Genomic DNA, 19573 nt, shown 5'->3' with positions numbered 1-19573 from the left:
ACTGAACCTGAAAAAAGTATTTAGGTACTTCAAAATCTGCAAATTCCATATGCCAAACCAAAACAAATTAACTGAAGCACAAAACTTCAGCATACAAACTAATTGCTACTTCTGTTTCTTGGGCAACAAATGCCTGAGGAAGGGGATCAGGTACACCAGTTTAATTTCCCCTATAAACCAAACAGAGTTAGTTCTTTTAAGTCAATAACTGAGTTTTACAGGCTCCAAGAACGAAAAAGGTGTACCAAAGATTTGTAAAAACCTCCAACACATATTTGTCTTTTTTTGCACAACACCTTTGAGGCAGGAACCCTACTTCCCAATAAAATGAAAGATTAGAAGGTTGAGCTTCATTCATCATTAAAAGTGAATTACAGCAATTACATATAAACTACAGGGTGTCAAGAGACAAGTATACTATCTGCACCATAACCCTGCTTTGTGACAGTTATGAGGAAGTGACATCTCTGAGACAAGCATAACCTGTTACTACTGTCATCAGCAAGATTTTATAAGAACATGTCTCAAAGTGTCTTAGCTTTGTGGGTGCAAATCCAAAAGGAAGATATTTCACTTCCAAGTCCTCTGACACTTTGAGAACAGAAAATTCACAACCCCCATTACAAGGCAGCTTCAAATACTCAAATTACTCTCTCCTTTGCTAAGTCCTCAGTGAGCATTATCTTCAGAGACACTTGGTCTTTGCCCAACACTTCATGTATACATGCACCAGGACACTAAGGAAGAGAGAACACACGCATACATTCTTTGCAAAGTGTAGTTAGTTCTCTGCAGAGTGCCTGTTTCCAGTCTAGCTTGTGAAGTCCGGTCAGCAGAATCTCAGAACTGTGGTACGTGGGCCACCTGCTTTACAACCAACCCGAGAAGCTGGTTAAAATGAAGATATTCAAGCTCTACTCCAGAATCTCAGACTCCGTAGGTCTTAAGTAGGGCCCTAGGATGAGCATTCTTAACAACCTCCCCAGGTGTCCCCACAGGACACTAAAGTTTGAGAACCAAGGCTCAGGGTTCAAGCTGGGAGTAAGCATTTGCTTCCCTCCACACACCTGGTTTAGATTGCGAAAGCTCAAAATGCCACTCGCGTCCTTGAAACTGGGGGCTCTTTCCAACCCCTGGAGTCAAACGCACCACCCCATTGCCCACCAGGAAGCGAGGGAGGAGCTTCCGACCCTTCCCGGAAACCTAACTCCCCCGAGTGCATAAACGAAGCTTCCCCAGACCCCCTAGAAGCTGCCAAATAGTGGGGGAGGGGAGGCGGGGGCCCCGCCGCCCGGAGGGGGAGGAGCCGGCCTGCCAGCTCGACCCCTCCGCAGGAATTTAGAGGGGGGACGTGCAGAAAAAGGCGCCACCTCCGACCCGGCGGGGGACCTCTCCCCACCCAACGCCTTGGGGGATTGTCCCTTTCCAGTAGAAAGGGTGGCCCGCCCCCTCCTACAGTGGGCAGGGCTTCGCCCCTCCCCCCTCCCAGTGGGGGGTGCTCGGCAAGCCAACCCCCCACGCCCCCCATCGAGCCCCCCTCGGCGGCCCGCCTCACCAGGCGCGCGGCCTCTGCCCACGTGCGCTCCTTCTTCCTCTTCTGTTTGTCCTTCATCCTCCTCCTCCCCGGCGGCGGCGGCGGCGGCTCCACGCGGGACCTCCGGGCGGGGTGGGCTGGGGCGGCGGCGGCGGCGGCGGCGGCGGCGCGGGGCGGCGGCGGCGGGGGGCGCGTGGCGGCGGCGGCGCGCGAGAACTCGGGTGCGGCCGGGGAGAGGGGGCGGGCGCGCAGGGACCGGCTGGCGCTAGACCCGGCGCGAGGGCGGCGGTGGGGGAGGGGTGGCGGCTCCACGCGCCCGCGCTGCGTCAGTCGCCCGCGGCGGCGGCGGCGGCGGCGGCAGCGGCGAAGGAGAAGGAGGTAGCCCCGCGATCGCTAAGGAATGCGGCGGCTCCGCATAACCACGGGGTCAGAGGTCACGGCTCCGGCCTCCGCTTTCCCGCTCTACTGCGAGGCCAAGACCGGACTGGCGGCGGGGCGGGAAAGCGAGACGCGGCTTTCCCTTCGGCGCCCGGGTGTGTGCGTGTCTGCCGTGGGTGTGTGTGAGTGTGTGTGAAGAGTGAGGAGGGGGAGTGTGGGGTTTTTTTTTTTTTGAACAAAAACAAACCGAAAGGGCGGCTGGGAGTCGTAGTCCCGGCTGCCTCTCTGGCCTCCCCCGCTCCGGAAGAATATGGCTGAGTGAAACTCTTGGACCACACTTCCCAGCGTGCCCCGCGGCCCGTCTTTTCCGCCCTCCCCTCCCTTCCTCTGCCCCGCGCAGAGCTCGGTAAGGAAGGGGGCCGGACAGTCGTTCGGGAAAGGGGCTGGGCGGAGTCTCGCGAGGTGCGGGAACTGGCTGGGGGCCTGAGGCATTCTGGGAGGCGATGCTGGGAAGGGGCGGTGGCCCTGTGCCCCACTACCGTGAGCTGTGTTTAACCCCTTCGGCGCTTCTCGCCTTGGGGCCGCCACGCGGGTAAAGCGGGGGGGATCGAGAAGTGGTAGCTCGACTTCCAGCGCCCACTTTGTGCCTCTCTCCGCCTGAGCGGTTTTCACTGACACTTCTTGTAGGTAACAAGAGACAGGACTTTCCCTTTTGGTCCTCCCCTAAATGACTCACTGCCGCATAATCATGAGACAAAAAGATACTCATACCAGTAAAACGGTTATTTCACGATTGATGAACCTAGACAGTTCTCCATTTCCTCCTGTGCTTTCATGCCGCTATGTGTTTGCAGAAGCTTTATTTGCAGAAGCTGCACACGCAGCCTACAGCGTTCATGCCACCTGGTGAACTTGGTGATACGATTACGGGTTGTGTGAAGAACTTGGACTTTGGGGACATACTTACCAGAATGCACCTGAGGCCTTTTTAGAGGCAATATCCTGAAGGGAACACAGAACCTGGAGTCAAACGGACCTAGACCGGAATTCTGGCTAAGCCACTCCATGGCTATCAGCCTAATACCTCACAGCATTATTGAGATTAAAATCAACATAAAACACCTGGCAGGTTGGAAGAGGGTGTGAAGGGGGACCATGACATTAGGTCCATATAATGTGGCTCCTGACATATAGCAAGTGTTTAATAATTGGTACCAGCTGAGGGGCAGTGGGCACCGTACTTACCCTCTCTGAGCCTTGGTTGCAGAGCATGAAATGAAATGATGTTCAGAGTACCCAACACACAGGTTTTCTGTGCCTATTTGTTGAACCAGTCAACGTCCAGAAACATTCCTAGAATCAGTCCTAAACTGGATAGTGGCCACTTCTTTAAAATTAGGGAGGAAGGGTCAATGGCCACATTTGAAAGTTATCCCAGGGTGAGGAAGCATACCCTCCACTCACTGGTGTTAGCGCAGTGCTTAGGGAAGATCAACACGTGCTGCCAAAGCCTAACATCATGGAGTTCAGTGCTCCTGCTTCTAACACTCGTCACACAGAAGACTTGCACATCCAATAAACAAAACCCTGCAAAGTGAATAGACTGTAGAAGGTGAAATAGGCATGTTTTTTAAATCTTCTGTCCGCTTCTAACTTCACCCCTATAGGGGGAAAGGAAGAACCCCACCTCCACGACCAAAAAATTGTTTGACCTGATTTTTCACAAAGGGGTGGTGGTGGTGATGGTGGTTTAATCTACAGCAGACGCAGTGACCTTTGACAAGTCATTTGGCTTGTTTCAAATGTTTTCTTCTTGAGTAGCTTCATCCCCCTCTGACCTCCAAGGAGTCAACTACAGAAGATTAATTCTAAAATTTACATGTTTAGTACAGGCACTGTGGTTGGCAGAATAACGTCCTCCTCGCCCCCTCCCCCCCAAAAAATTAAAACTATCTATGCCCTAGTCCTTGGAACCTGTGAATATGTTACATTCCATGGCAAAAGGGACATTGCAGATGGAATTAAGGACCATAAAATAGGGAGATTATCCTGGATTATCAGGGTGGACCCAGTGTAATCACATGGACCCTTAAAAAGCAGAAGAGGAATGCAAAAGAGATGCTTTGGAGAGAAGAGGCAGGAGAAGAATCCGATTCGAAGCTTGAGAGGAACTCAACCCACTGTTGATGAAGGGGCCATGAGCCAGGGAACGTAGGCAGCCTTTAGAAGCTGAGAACAAGCCCTGTCAGCAAGTAATGGGACCTCAGTCCTGCGGCCTCATGGGACTGAGCTTTCACAACCTGACTGAGCTTGGAAGCAGGTTCTCCCCACCCCAACCCCGGAATCTGCAGAGAGGAGTCCAGTCCTACTAACACCTTGATTTTAGCTGTATCCAAGAACCAGCTAAGCCACACAGTCCAGACTTCTGACCCATAGAAAGTGTGAGACAGAAGGTTTTAAGCCACTAAATCTGGTAACTTTTTACAGTAGCAAAAGAAAGCTAATGTAGGCAGGCACCGTGGAAACGCCTTTAAGTTTTTCGGTCAATTCTGCCTGGCTGTCAGTTGGGTCAAGCCATGGGGGAATCCAGATGTGAATGTTCAAGGTCTCTGCCCTTGCAGGATCAAACGGAAACTAATGACAACATCATAGTTAAGTGGGAAAAGAGTATGTTCAGAGGACTATACAAGATGTGTGTTAGAAAATTGGCTTTAGTCACTAAACCTTAAATAGCTGTCATTTTTTAAGTTAATGACACTCATGAGTGTATTCTCTTGTCACAAGCACCAAAAACAAACCTATACCTTTTTTTGGTGTGTGTTTTTCTGTTTTTAATCACAGTGCTTTTATTACAGAATTTCTTTGAAGTCAACACAGGTGCCACAGGACAGTATAAGATAAACGGGACTGATATCCAACCCTGCCCTGTTTGGGGGTGAGTCAGTGTTTTCAAACTGCACAGTTATGAGCAAAGCACACATTCAGGAATCTGAATAACAAACACACCACCAGCAGACCCAAGCATTTCCAAAAAGACACATACACCCCTGGAACCTCACTATGAGATAATGTATTGCCACTGGCTTTGGACTTCAGCAGGCCTGGGTTTAAATCTTCTTGCAGTCATTCTCCAGCTGTGTGGTCTTGGTCAAGTTATGAAAACTCCCATTGACTCAGAGCCATCAATTTAGACAATGGGGTACATAAACTCAAAAGGTGGAATTGGGATTAAATGGGACCTTTGTGAAACACCTTGAACACAGTAGACTCACTAAAGGCCAGCTGTCTTTGCCACCGAGAAGGTTTAGAGTCTGAAGTGTAAAAAGTGTCTCATTTTTATACTTCAGTGAACCTTCAGTGAACCCTGAAACAGAGTTTGCCACACTAACGAATGTTCTCTCCCAGTGACTCTGTCCCCATTTTCAAATGAAGTTGAGGTTCAGAGAGGTCAAATTACCTCCCTCAGGTCCCAGTGAGATCACATCTGCTAAACTTCCAGCATAGCAGATGATCCACAAATGTGCACCTCTCCTGGTACCTCCCACATCTCATTTCCTTGTATGATTTCTGGTCTAATGTCTGCTCTTGTTAGCATCTTTTTGAGGTCATTATCACACCCCCAACATCTGGCACAGTCTTGGCACATGGTAGGCACTCAATCTGGATGACCTTACTCAATAATTACTTTATTGGACAAAGTCCCTAACTACAAATTTCCCATGGAATAAGCCCTATCCAGTATTTGGAACCTGCCCAGGCAGAATTGGTAAACAGTGAAGCATGATTCACCCAAACAGACCTATGCAAGTTGTAAAGATGCTTAGAGATGGAGACCTCCTCACCTCACTGTGGTCATTAGGCACAGAATCTGCCCACGTGATGGGCAGCCCTAACTCAGCTTACCTGCCATTCACCATCATTTAAATCCATTCCTGTTTTTTCAGTCTCCCATCAGGCTGAAAACGTGTTTAAATCCCATTTTACGCCACCAAAATGTTAATAATGGTTACTTCTGGCTTGTGAGACTACAGCCAATTTGGGGGGAGGGTGTTTCCTACAAAGTATTACTTTTTTTTTTTTTTTTTTTTTGTGGTACGCGGGCCTCTCACTGTTGTGGTCTCTCCCCTTGTGGAGCACAGCCTCCGGACGCGCAGGCTCAGCGGCCATGGCTCACGGGCCTAGCCGCTCCGCGGCATGTGGGATCTTCCCGGACCGGGGCACGAACCCGTGTCCCCTGCATCGGCAGGCGGACTCTCAACCACTGCGCCACCAGGGAAGCCCACATTATTTTAATTGAAAAAAATTATTTTTCATCTAAACCACAAAACAAAGTGCTTAGATTAAGGTGGCAGATATAATGTTTTTCACTTCTTTACACTTGTCTGTAGTTTCCAAATCTTCTAGAATGAGTATGTGCTACTCATACTCATTTGAGTATGATGAAAAAAATAAAGATTTTAATGCTTAACAGTATGAGAACACCTTTAATAATACTTCTTTTCATTTTACTTAAGAAGATTTGTGGGGGGCTTCCCGGGTGGCGCAGTGGTTGAGAGTCCGCCTGCCGATGCAGGGGACACGGGTTCGTGCCCCGGTCTGGGAAGATGGGCCCGTGAGCCATGGCCACTGAGCCTGCGTGTCCGGAGCCTGTGCTCCGCAACGGGAGAGGCCACAACAGTGAGAGGCCCGTGTACCGCAAAAAAAAAAAAAAAAAAAAAAGATTTGTGGTGTCCCCTCCCAAATGGCCTCAAAGGATGACCTGAGCTAGTTTTTACTAAAAGTATAGATAATAAAAGCCCTCTGCCTGATTCTTTAAGGTTTTCACGTGGAGATTTCAGGACCCCATTAAGGAGCCCATCCCAATTTTCAATATCTCTTAATACTAAAGAAATGTACTCATCTACCATAAATCTTTCTCATCTCCCATAAATCTTTCTCATCTCAATTTAAGACATTTCCTCTATTCCTTCTCTGTGAAGAAGGAAAAGAAACTTTAAAGTGCATTTAAACACCAAAATTTTAAGAGTGGTGCTAATTTGATGAAATTGGGTTGTTTCTTCATTTTCAAGTTTTTATACTGAAAACATTAACTTACACACTGCCTCAAGTGGCTTTTGTTCCCCCTCCTCTTTAATGATTGCTAATAACTGAATGTGAAGTTGAGGGTTTGAATAAATGGCTTTCACAGGCTTTAACTCTTGAATATCACAACCCACCATGTGAGCTGAGTAAGAAAATTGGCAGGGCCAGTAAAGCAAAGGAGCTTTCCCCAAGATCACACAATTAGTTGTTGTTGGAGTCGAGATTTAAACTTAAAACTCCTCATTCCAAATTCCTTCTAAGGCACTGTGGTAGCCAGCCTCCAAAATGCCCCCCCGCCCCCCCCCCATGATTCCCAGCCCTGACATTCATATCCTTTTTAGTCCCCTCCCACTTTGAATAGGGCTGAACTATGGAACCAATAGGATGTTTTGCAAATGACCATGTGTGGCTTCTGGGGCTAGGTCATAAAAGACACTGCCTTGTTCTCTTAGATCACAGGCTCTGGGGGAGGCCAGGCACCCTGTCGTGAGGACACTCAAGCAGCCATATGGAGAGGTGAGTAGCCCCAGACAAGCTTTCAGATGACTTCAGCCCTGGCTACCATCTTGAGAGATCAACCTCATAAGAGATCCAGAGCCAGAATCACCCAAATATGCTGCTCCTGGGAACCGTGTGAGATAATGTTTACTGTTTTAAGTCACTAAGTTCTCAGGTAATCTGTTACACAGCACTAGACAACTGAGAAAGACAGTGCCTCCCTTCTGCTTAGTTTGTACATTCTGTGAAAGCTGCTGAAAATCAAGGGACCCTCTTTCTGGACAAACTTTACTTACACCTATTTATACAAAATTCTTTAGAGCATTTCAGGGTGTGCCCAGACCCTCTGAAGCCAATATAGTAATGCTAGTAACAGTAGTACTCCCCCTTTTCTCAAAGTCTCAGAGAAATAAAACCACTTGTCCCAACTTGTGGAGCTACTATATGCCAGAGCCAGGATTGACACCCAAGTAACCTAACTTTGCACATACCTCACACTCTTTTTCACCTTGCTCCTATGATCCCGGAGCTCTAGGTTCAGAACCACTGCTCTAAGCTAAGTAATCCCATCCCTTCTCTAACTTCTGTATCCTTGCCCTTCAATTACAGAAGTTGCATTTCTTTACCCTATTTTAATTGCAGTTCCTAAGTTATCCACTGCGTCCTAGTTCCCACCAAAGAGACAAAGTCAAGGTCACTGACCCTGAGGGCGCCCTGGTCTAATGGGATCACAGACGTGGAAACAAATAACTATACACATTCTTAAGACCCACCATCAATTTTGGACAAGGATGAAGTAACAAACGCTGGGAAGGCAGACTTCACAGAGCTGGTGATTCCCTGGTTCTTGAAGGCCCAGAGGAAAGAGGAGTGGCTCAGGCGAGTTCTAGGTAGAAGTGACAGTGAGTATGATGGGGGAAGGGGATGACAGCCTCCACGTGTGCATGAAAGTACAAGTGTGTTCAGTTGGGGAGGGGTCAGCAGTCCAGTGGGGCAGGAGGACCCAAGGGCAGAAAGGTGGGCTGGGGCCTAGTAGGGGCATAAGGGAGGGACAGGAGGTAGATCTCCAGGCTGAGGAGTTTTGATTGCCTCCTGTAACTACCAGGAATCAACAGAACTCTGATTTGAGCTCAGATACTGGCTCTTACCCAACTCTGTGGTCCCAGACCCAACAGCACAGAGCCTGACACAGAGCAGATGCTCTTTGTTTGCTGAACGGATACGTTCAAGCAGGACTGGGTGCTAACACTGGTCTGCAGTGGAGGGGGAGCAAGACGGGTGCAGTCGCCCCAGACTCCTCCTTGAATATTTCTTCGGCAAGGCCTTCTGCTGCCCTATACTCACTAAGTCCTTTACACTCCCATAGCATCCAAAGCTTCCTTCAAAATGTAATGAGGAAAAATATAATTCACTCTTGACATTAATAATGACTTCCTCAATGTCTGCTCCCCAATTAGACTGTCAGCCAGATAAGGTCAGGAACTGTGGGCCTATTTACCATCCTGCCCTCTGTCCTAGAAGAGAGCCTCTTCTATCCCAGAAAACAGTAGTACAGCATGGGGCACCTTCTTTAATTGGCAATGATAAGTTAGTACTGATACAAGCCCTGTGCTGAGCCCTGGGGACTAACAGTCCAATTAGACACAGTTCCTGCATCATATAGATGGATTTCAAGTGATGGCAAGTCAATATGGGAGGTGCCCTAGTGATAGAAACCTGGGGTGCTCCTGGAGCTGAGGGAAGGGGATATCTCAAAGCTGACACTATGTAGAGGAGAAATTATTTCCCAAATCAGCAATTATAGGGCTTCCTTGGTGGTGCAGCAGTTGAGAGTCCGCCTGCCGATGCAGGGGACACGGGTTCGTGCCCCTGTCCAGGAAGATCCCACATGCCGTGGAGCTGCTGGGCCCATGAGCCATGGCCGCTGAGCCTGCGCTTCCAGAGCCTGTGCTCCACAACGGGAGAGGCCACAACAGCGAGAGGCCCGTGTACCGAAAAAAAAAAAAAAAATTAATGAGTAGATACAGAGAACAGACTGGTGGTTGCCAGAGGCGGGGCTGTGGACAAGATGGGTAAAGGTGGTCAAAGGTACAAACTTCCAGTTATAAAATAAGTCCTGGGGATGTAATGTACAGCGTGGTGACTATAGTTAATATTACTGTATTGTATATTTGAAAGTTGCTAAGAGAGTAGATCTTAAAAGTTCTCATCACAAGAAAAAAAATGTACAACTCCATATGGTGCTAGATGTTAACTAGACTTATTGTGGTGATCATTTTACAATATACACAAATACAGAATCAATATGTTGTACCCCCTAAACTAATATAATGTTATATGTCAATTATATCTCAATTTAAAAAAATGAATAACTTTCTTATGTACTAAGAAAGTCACATTCACAACAACAACAAAACTTACACCATCTGGAAATACAGTTAATATAAAATCACACATCTTATATAAAGAAAACTATAAACTCCACCAAGGAGCATAAAGTCTTGGACCGATAAAGAGCACAGCTTGCCTCAGGCTGGAAGACCCTATAACGTGGATATGCATTATCTCAAAATTAGCCTATCCAGTAAATGGCATCCCAATCAAGATCCCAGTGAGATTTTATTGTCAAAGTGATCCGAAAATTCAACTGGAAAAATAGATGCATCGTTTTCATAACAAAAAGACTGAACATTTACTGACAACTTGCCATGTGCCAGACTCTGGCCCAAGGACTTCCTATGCATCATTTCATCTCATCTTCACAAAAACGCTGTAAGGTAGATACGGTTACTATTAACTTTAAACAGATGAGGAAGCAGAGGTTCAGAGAGAAAAAAATAACTTGCCCAAGATTACACAGCTAGCAGGTGGCTGACCTGGGATTAAAGCTCAGGCTGGCTGAACGAACCCAAACTCTGCGAATTTAACCACTCCGCCATACTGCCAAAAGAAGTTTGAAGATGAATGAGTTGGGACTTGTTCTACCAGATACTAAAATGCATTAGGTAGCTACACCAACTAAAACAGTACAGTTTTGACAAAGGAACTGACAGACGTATTAAACTGAACAGAGTACAGAAATAGAGCCAAGTGTATAAGGAAAGGACGGAAGTCAATAAACGGAACAGGACCACTGGGTAGCCATTTGGAGAAAAATTAAGTTGGAGCTCCATCTCCCTCCCTAAGTCTAAATTCCACCTCTTAGATCAAAGATGTACATGTGATAAAAGAAACAATAAAAGCATTGGAAGAAAAAAACAAGGGAATGTTTTAATAATCCTGGAACCGGAAGACTTTCTAAGCATGTTATAAAAGTTTTTAAAAAATCCGTCCAGTAAAATCAAGTCAAGATTTGACTTTATAAACTTAAAACTTCATATGTGGCAATAAAATACCACACACAAGGTTAAAGACAACCAATGAAGTGGAGGAAGATATCTGTCACATACATGACAAAGAGTTAAAATTCCTAATAAACAGGGACTTCCCTGGTGGCACAGTGGTTAAGACTCCACGCTCCCAGTGCAGGGGGCCTGGGTTCGATCCCTGACCAGGAAACTAGATCCCACACGTGTGCCACAACTAAGGAGCCAGTGAGCTGCAACTAAGGAGCCTGCCTGCTGCAACTGGTATGGTGCAACCAAATAAATAAATATATTTTTTAAAAGCTTCCTAATAAACAAAGAGTTTTTAAAAGTCAATAGGAAACACCTGAATTAGAAAAATAGTCAAATAACAATGGCCTAAAAAGGCAATTAACAAAAGAAGGATCACAAACGGAAATAAATACTTGAAAATATTTTCCACCTCATTAGTAATACTGGAACTACAGATAGAAACAAAATTGAGACACCATTTTTCAAGAGAATTGAAATTTTTCAGACTGGCAAAGGTTAAAAAGATTGGCAGAACCTAGTGTTAACAAGGATATAGGGAAATGGGCATAATTTATGCACGGCCGGTGGGAGTGCAAATTCATATAGGCATTTTGGGAGGCAGTTTACCAATATGGGACAAAATTATAATGGGAAAACCCTTTGATCTAGTAATTCATTTATAGTGATTTATCCTAGGAAGGAAATTAAACAAGTGAACAATGATCTATATATAAGGTTGCTTTATACAGTATTGTATAAAACAAAATAATCTGAAAATGACTTCAATGACTATCTATAGCGTTAAATAAATTCTGGTATTCCATACAATAGATTACTAGGAAGCCATTTACTTATTTATTTATTTATTTATTTATTTATTTTTTCCTTCCTTTTCTTTCTGCGGCACGCAGGCCTCTCACTGTTGTGGCCTCCCCCGCCGCGGAGCACAGGCTCCGGACGCGCAGGCTCAGCGGCCACGGCTCACGGGCCCAGTTGCCCCGCGGCATGTGGGATCTTCCCGGACCGGGGCATGAAGCTGCGTCCCCTGCATCAGCAGACGGACTCCCAACCACTGCGCCACCAGGGAAGCCCCCTAGGAAGCCATTAGAATAATAATATAAATCCATATTTATTAACTGGACATATGTCCATAACATATTATTGAGTGAAAATAGGACAGGTGTGTACTATGGACCCATATATATTATGAAGGTCGAACTAAAAGAGTTTGCATAAAGAGATATCTAAAAAACTGGCTATCAGCTATAAGAAATAGAATTTCCAGTGATTTGTAATTACTTCTTTAAGTGTTTTTGTATTGTCTGAATGTTTTACCATCAGAATATATAATTTTTATAATCAGAATATTGAATAAAGCTTGCTATATTTTGATTTTGAAATAGCACTTAACACTTATTATACAACCTAGGAAATTTATATTATCACATTTATCATATATCAACATATATCAACCCTACAAGGAAGGTATTATTCATTCATTTTACAGGAAGGGACACAATCCAAGGCTCAGAAAGGTTAAGCAACTTGCAATGGAAGTATCAGGATTTGCACACAGCTCTGGCTGACACAAGAGCTCTTTCCATAATGCTGCACTGTTACTAATAATTAATAGTGCCATTAATATTTAATAATATATGCCTCTTATTGTATGCCTATGAAGTGACAGATCCTTGATGGATGTTTTCTTTCATCCTTCCAGCAACTCTTGAGAGCAGCGGGGTGGGTATTAACCCTCCTACCAAGGTGCAATAGCTTGCTTCGGGCAATAAGTGCTAACCCAGGTTTATCTAGCTCCAAAACCTCCCTGCTCCGTTTTGCCACATTTCCTGCTGATCTGGTAGAATACTGTCTTCACCTTGAGACATTGTTTGCCCCGAGGTCTTTGCTCTTCTACATGTCCTTGCATCTCCATCTTGTAACTCTTTGGATAGATTATAGTGCTTAAATAGAGATTATGTATTTGACCATAATGCAAATGTTTTCTTTTACCATGCAGTATTTAAACAAGAATGTCGTGAAGTCTTAGTTTATCTGCTAATTTTATCACTCAGCTCAGAAGCCTTGGGGTCTCCCTGGACAGACTAAAACCAAGGCAGCCAGGCTCCTACACAGTCTAGCCCAGAGTGCCCTGGGCTCCCTCCGTTCACACTCCTGACCACACCCCTCCTGGGTTTTTCAACAGAGAAGCCCCAGCATCCGGCAGCAGGACTGGCCCAAAGTGGCATTCAGTAAGTGCCAGCTGAAGGGAGGAAAAAAGAAAACTCTACCATGAGAGACAAAGATTTCAACCAGGCAACTCGAAAGGGGCCTTGGAGGCTGAGTGAAATTTAATTGAGCGGAGATGAGGGTAGGCTTAGATGAAGGCAACATGCTCGCAAAGTCACCTGGAGACCCACCTCCATGCAGTGCTGTCCAGCTTTACAAAGTGCTTTCATATAATAATCATAACAGCTACTGTTGACAGAATGCTCGCCACATGCCAGGCGCCAGGTGCTTTACACATCTTTCTTATTCATGTATTTTATTTATTATGATTATTATTGTCTTTATGATTAATATTTACTTTCTGTCTCTCTCCACTAGCTCCACACAAGCTCTAGGGGAGCAGATTTTTTTCCTGTTGTGTTCAAAACAGTACTTACTGCTGAATACATTACTGAATCCTCCACAGAGCTCCACAAGGTAAGGAGGACTTTTCATCCCCACTTTACAGATGAGCAACCTGAGGCTTAGAGGGGACAAGTGACTTTTCCAAAGGTAGAGATCCAACAAAAGGACAAGACTAAAAGTACATCCGTGGTCTCTCTCTCTCTCTCTCTCTCTCTCTCTCTCTCTCTCTCTCTCCATTACCTCTGCAACAGCCTGGATTCAGAAATGTCCATTTCCGGCCTTGACGTTGGGAGCCGCCACCTGCCTGCTCCTTACTTGACTAATAATGACAACCACTCATTGAGCAACACTGCCCACTCACTGAGTACTTGCTACAGGCCAGGCACTGTTCCCAGTGCTTCACACATTTTGACTCAGAGCAACTTAGGAAGTACTTGCTATGATGCCTTTCTGGTAGTTGAGGAATCTGAAGCCCCAGGGAGGTTAAAAAAACTTTGCAATAATCATACAACTAGTCAATGGTGAGTTCAGAATTCACAATCCAGCAGTCTGGGTCCAGTGCCCACGCGTTTCACCACTGCCCACGCTGCCTTCGTAAGATGGCAAAGCAGGAGTCAGAGCAGTGGGGGAGGGCTGGGATTTCTGGAGCACTTACTAAGGCCAAGGCCACTCGGCCTGGCCTGTTAGGCATGCTCTCCTGTATTCTTTTCACGTTCTCTTTCCAACCTCATAATCACCCTGTGAAGTTACAGATGAGGAAACGGGGAGTTCCCAGACCCTAAAAGCACCAGGCAGATGAGATAGAGAGTACATTAGTGGGTTGCCTAGGGCTGTGGGGTTGGGAGGAAATGGGGAGTGGCAGTCAATGGGTACTTTTGGGGGTGACGAAAATGTTTTAAAATTGGTGGTGGCGATGATTGCACAGCTAGGTGAATATACTAAAAAGCAATAAATTATACACTTTAATGGGCAAATTGTGTGGCAGGTGAATTATATCTTAATAAAGCCTTTTATCTTAAAAGCGGGCTGGGGGGCACATGGAAGGAAGTGGCAGAGGTGGAATTTTCACCAGCTTCAGATCAAAAACTTTGGAGCTACTGTTGCCTCTTCTTTTTCTCTCACCTCTCACATACAGTTATCAGCAATCAGCATGCATCTTAAGACATCTTACCACTTCTCTCCGCCGCTCCCACTGCCTGGTCCAAGCCACCACCTCTCCTCCCAACCACCACTCCCCTTCCAGGCGGCCTCCTTCCTCTCCCCTTGTTCCCTCTGCTCTGTTCTCACAGAGCAGCCAGAGGAATCCTTTTAACCATTCCTGTCGGATTTCCCTCTCTTACTCTCCACCTCTTTTGCTTAAAAGCCTCCAATGGTCTAAAAATAAAATTCACTTACAATTCAGCCTTGGTTCCCCACCACCTGTCGAACCACACTGCCTACTAGCCACACTTTGCTGTCCCCAAACACAGCCCCACCACCAGGCCTCTACACTGTGGTTCCATTTCCCTGCAATACTCTTCCTCCCAGTACCAGATACCTACACGCTTGCTCCCCAGTTTCACTCAGGCCTCTGCTCGAATAGAACCTGTCACCACCGCAGAGAAGCCCCGGCGGACCTCCCAACCTCCCAACCTAACCCAGCCACCACCCCCAGCTCTTCACTCTCTAACCCCTGCCCTGCCTTGCTGTCCTTCAGGGCACCTCTGACCACCTGACAGTCCATTCTTTTTTGTTACCCATCTGTCTCCCCCACTAGAATGTGCCAGCCCTGGGAGCAGGAGCTTCATCCTGGACCCCGAGGACTAGAGCGAGGCCCACAACATAGTAGGTACTCAAAAAAATGAAGACAGGAATCTGGTGCTAAAGCCCTGGCTCTTCTCACTGCCCCAGGACAACCAAGCAAAGACGACGGATCCCTGCATTGAACACACCCCTCACGGAAATCTGCGCCCCCCGCCCCCAAGCACGCTCTGAGCACCGGATCTGAGCCACTGATCACTTCGAATTGTACATATTTGTGAATGACGATACCTCCCTACCAGAATGGGAGCTCCGGAAGCCCTGAGCCATATGTAGCCCATGACATGTGGCACAGAGTTTGAACAGCATTATGTAAATCTTTTGTTCACTGGCCAAAGAAGATAAATTTCAAAACCAGTGGCAGAAGTTTAATTTCTCTGTTCCTAAACGTAGCAAAGGAACCACTTTCATTCTGCTACCCTGAAAAATGCCTCAGCCCCATTCCTAGGGAACCAAGCCACAGTCAACCCTTGGAATGCCTTGGGTTCTGAGCTGTGCCAGGGAAAGCTCCTTGCAGAATGGAATTTGCCAACCGAGCCCAGAAAACCTGTGTGAACAGCAGGCAAACTTAAAGCAGCACTTAGTGAAACTGCTTCCTGTTATCTCAGAGAGAAATAGTAGCATGAGAGGCTGGCTTAAGGAGAAAATGCTGGAGTGCAATAAATAGGGCTGGGCGTCACCCCCGCCCCCGATAAACACCCCCAAAAGCCTTCGAGGGCTGCCCCTCTAGCTACAGGCTGTGCCTTGGAGTTGAACCTCTTCTCACTCTCCACTCCCAGCACTCCAGGCCTCGGGTTCCCCAGCATGAGCCCCGTGTCTCGTTCATGCCGCTGCCTTCGTCTGGCATGTCCTTCCCTCCTCTCAGGCGAGTGAAACCCTACCCAATATTCAGGAGCACCGCTCAAATGCGGCCTCCTCTGTGAAGGCTTCCTCCACCTCTCCTGTCCTATCACTGCTTCCTCTGACAGAAAACACTCTGTCCTGAGCTGTGGGTGTCAGCACCGACCCAACTAGCTGATCCATCTAAGTGTCAAACCTAAGAAGACAACAGGACATGCCCTCAGGGAACTTATTGTCTAATTGGGGGAGACCAACGTAAAGAAATACATTCATCGCAAGTTGGGGAAAGGGCTAAGAAGGAAGCACGGTTTATTTAGTGAGAGACACCACACAGCCAGGTGGAGATGGGGGGAAACCAGAATGCGTGGTTGGGGAAGGCTTCTTGGAAGAGATGACATTAAACTGGTACCTGATCAATGAGTACGAGTGAGCCAAGCAAAGAGTGGAGAGAAATTTCCAGAGAGAGGGCACAGCACATGTGAAGGTGTCACGGCATGAAAGCGCTTGGCATAACCCAGAACCAAAAGGAGGCCCGGGAGCGCAGCGGGAGGAGAGGAGGCTGGCCTTCTCGGAGGTCCTAACCACTCTGAATCCCCGTCGTTCGGTGTTTTTGTCTCTCCCCGCCTCAGAAGGGCTGGAGAGCATTTCACTCCTCTCGGTCTCCAGTGCAGAGCAAGACACCTGGCACTCAACGAGCATTCAACAAGTTCCTGTGGGCTGCACTGTCCCCAGCCATGCGGGTGAGCCACTTCTCTCTCTGCCCGTTGCCCCGCCCCAAAAGCCAGTCCCCAGTCAGCTCGCCTAACCGAAGCACCGGGGACGGTTTACCACAGGCTGCTGATAGAAACAGAGGATGAAACAGGAGCAGCTGTGAGAGCTACAGTTACGTCCTTGATAAATGCCACCGACAACCCAGTTGGCAGATGTGACCACCGCATAGTCCTTGGAGACCAGATTCTCAGGGTAAAATTCAATCAGATGGCAACTCTAGTACAAAAGGACCTGCCAAAATCACGCGCCCCGAGACAAAATACCAGTGTGAAGTTCAAAACAGTTTCCAAGGTCAACTGTTTTTATTCACAGTACTGCTGCTGATGAAATGTATGCGTTTTTTCCCTCCACCCGATAATTAAGTCTGATTCTCCAGACACCAAGTGGGTGTCCTACAATTCAATTCAGTACTGACACTAACTCCCAGTATTTCAGGACTTGGTCCCACAAGACTGCCCCCACTTCAGATGCTAGTCCAAAGTCCCAGGTTGCCACTTGTACCTCTGACCAACCAGCTATAACTGTTGAGGGTTTCCACAGTCCTGTCCTCAGGTTAAATAATTACTAGAATGAATGGCTCACGGAACTCAGGAAAGCACTGTAGCTACTATTACCGGTTTACTATAAAGGATGCAACTCAGGAACACCCAAATGGAAGAAATGCATAGTGCAAGGTTGGGGGAAGAGCGCGGAGCCTCCCTGCCCTTTTCGGGCATGCCATCCTCCCAGCACCTTCGTGCGTTCGCCAACCTGGAAGCGCTCCAAACCCCCATCATTTAGGGGCTTTTATGGAGGTTCCATTAGGTAGGCACGATTGACTGAATTATTGACTATTGGTGATTAACTCAACCTACAGTTCCTCTCCCCTCCCTGGAGATCAGGAGGGAGATCAGGAAAGTTCCGACACTAATCACATGATCCGTTCCTCTGGCAACCAGCCTCCATCCTGAAGTTATCCATGGGTCATTTTATTAGCATAAGCTCAGGTATGGTTGAAAGGGGCTTGTTAGGAATACCAAAAGATACTCTTATCACTCAGGAAATTTCGAGAGTTGTAAAGTTTTGGGGGGATAAAGACCCTATATATTGCTTACTACATCACAGAAGGTTTGAGTAGTTTCTTGATTTTTTTTTTTTTTTTAAACAACCCGGAAGATGAGAAGACAACTTGGTGAGTCAGCAGGAATTTCCCAGTTGCCCTGTACCTCCCCTGATATATAGCCCCTGACCCACCCAGATTTCTGCCACTTTCAAGAACACACTCAGAATTCTTCAAATCACACTCTGAACCCTTGCTTTCTGGCTAATGAGTTTTGATCTGTTCTCAACCAATAATTATACAAGCTAAGCTAAGCTAACTCATTTTGGAAAGAAAGGGGGCTATAGGGACATTACACATAGTTTGAGGCCATCTTATGAAGAGTTAAGAATCATTTGCTTATAGGCCACCGTCTTCTCTGTGCTCTTCACATTTCTTGTTGGTATATATATTTTTAAAGTCCTCTACTAAATTCTATTCTATAGTAGTTCTCCATGCTTCCCCCTAGTGAGGGTAAAAAAGGACTGCAGATAACTTCCTGTGAAATTCTACTTGTCTGTTACATGAGGCCTTCACAAACGCTGTTCCCTCTTTTTTTTTTTTTTTTAAATAAATTTATTTATTTTTGGCTGTGTTGGGTCTTCGTTTCTGTGAGAGGGCTTCCTCTAGTTGCGGCGAGCGGGGACCACGCTTCATCGCGGTGCGCGGGCCTCTCACTGTCGCGGCCTTCTCTTGTTGCGGAGCACAGGCTCCAGACGCGCAGGCTCAGTAGTTGTGGCGCACGGGCTTAGTTGCTCCGCGGCATGCGGGATCTTCCCAGACCAGGGCTCGAACCCGCATCCCCTGCATTGGCAGGCAGATTCTCAACCACTGCGCCACCAGGGAAGCCCTGTTCCCTCTTTAAACAAATTCCCTTCCTTACTTTCTTGTCCAGATAACTCCTTGTCCTCTAAATCTCACTTTATGCCATTTCTCCAGAAAGCCCTTCCCTTCTTTACTCGCCCAATCCAAATTAGGCCCCTGTTACTCTCTCATAATGTCTTATAATATCACTTTACGGCATTTGTCATGATTTGTAATTCTACTTTTGTGTGCATTAGGTTACCATTTACCCTGCCTCCCTCCCCATTAAAGCACAAGCTCCATGCAGGCAGGGACCATGTTGCTCACATCTCTATATCCAGTGCCCAGAACAGCATGGCACATAGTAGGTACTCAATATGTATTTGTAAGTGATGAGCAGCTTTTCTACAGAGGCCTAGGGTTTTCTAAACATAATATGCCCAGTACTAGCTTCTAGTTTCTTAGGATACAAATTGTTCATGGTGTCTTCTGAACCATGGTCCTGTCACAGCAATAACCATATTTTGTTATTTTTTGGCCATACTGCGTGGCTTGTGGGCTCTTAGTTCCCCGACCAGGGATTGAACCCGGACCACGGCAGTGAAAGCATGGAGTCCTATTCACTGGACCACCAGGGAATTCCTAATAACCACATTTTCAAATGTCTGCTCTCATCCACATACTTGAGTACTTGTTGCTTTAAATGTAATGCTAATCCTCCACAATGGCCCTGCCAGGCGGGGATTATTGGCCCTATTTTACAGACAAGGACGCCAAGGT

At 46.8% G+C, this 19573-nt stretch overlaps 1 protein-coding gene and 1 long non-coding RNA gene across 3 annotated transcripts in view; one reads left to right on the top strand and one right to left on the bottom strand.

Moving 5' to 3' along the window:
• Positions 1-1671, bottom strand: part of ASXL1 (ASXL transcriptional regulator 1) — a 66307-nt gene extending 64636 nt beyond the window's left edge. For both annotated transcript variants that reach the window (XM_030830932.2, XM_060284810.1), the window contains exon 1: positions 1556-1671. In XM_030830932.2, the coding sequence (XP_030686792.1) occupies positions 1556-1612 (57 nt within the window). In that variant the 5' untranslated portion in view covers positions 1613-1671. The remainder of the gene's footprint in view (positions 1-1555) is intronic.
• A 570-nt stretch (positions 1672-2241) lies between these two features.
• On the top strand, positions 2242-18533 carry LOC115839345 (uncharacterized). The gene is made up of 4 exons (XR_011376750.1): positions 2242-2318; positions 7447-7510; positions 13474-13572; positions 15257-18533. It is a non-coding gene; the product is annotated as an uncharacterized lncRNA (long non-coding RNA).
• Positions 18534-19573: the final 1040 nt, after the last annotated feature.

This window comes from Globicephala melas, chromosome 15, assembly GCF_963455315.2.
Source record: "Globicephala melas chromosome 15, mGloMel1.2, whole genome shotgun sequence".
NCBI classification, from domain to species: Eukaryota; Metazoa; Chordata; class Mammalia; order Artiodactyla; family Delphinidae; genus Globicephala; species Globicephala melas.
The sequence above is the reverse complement of the archived record's forward strand: the minus strand, read 5'-3'. Positions and strand labels throughout refer to the sequence as shown.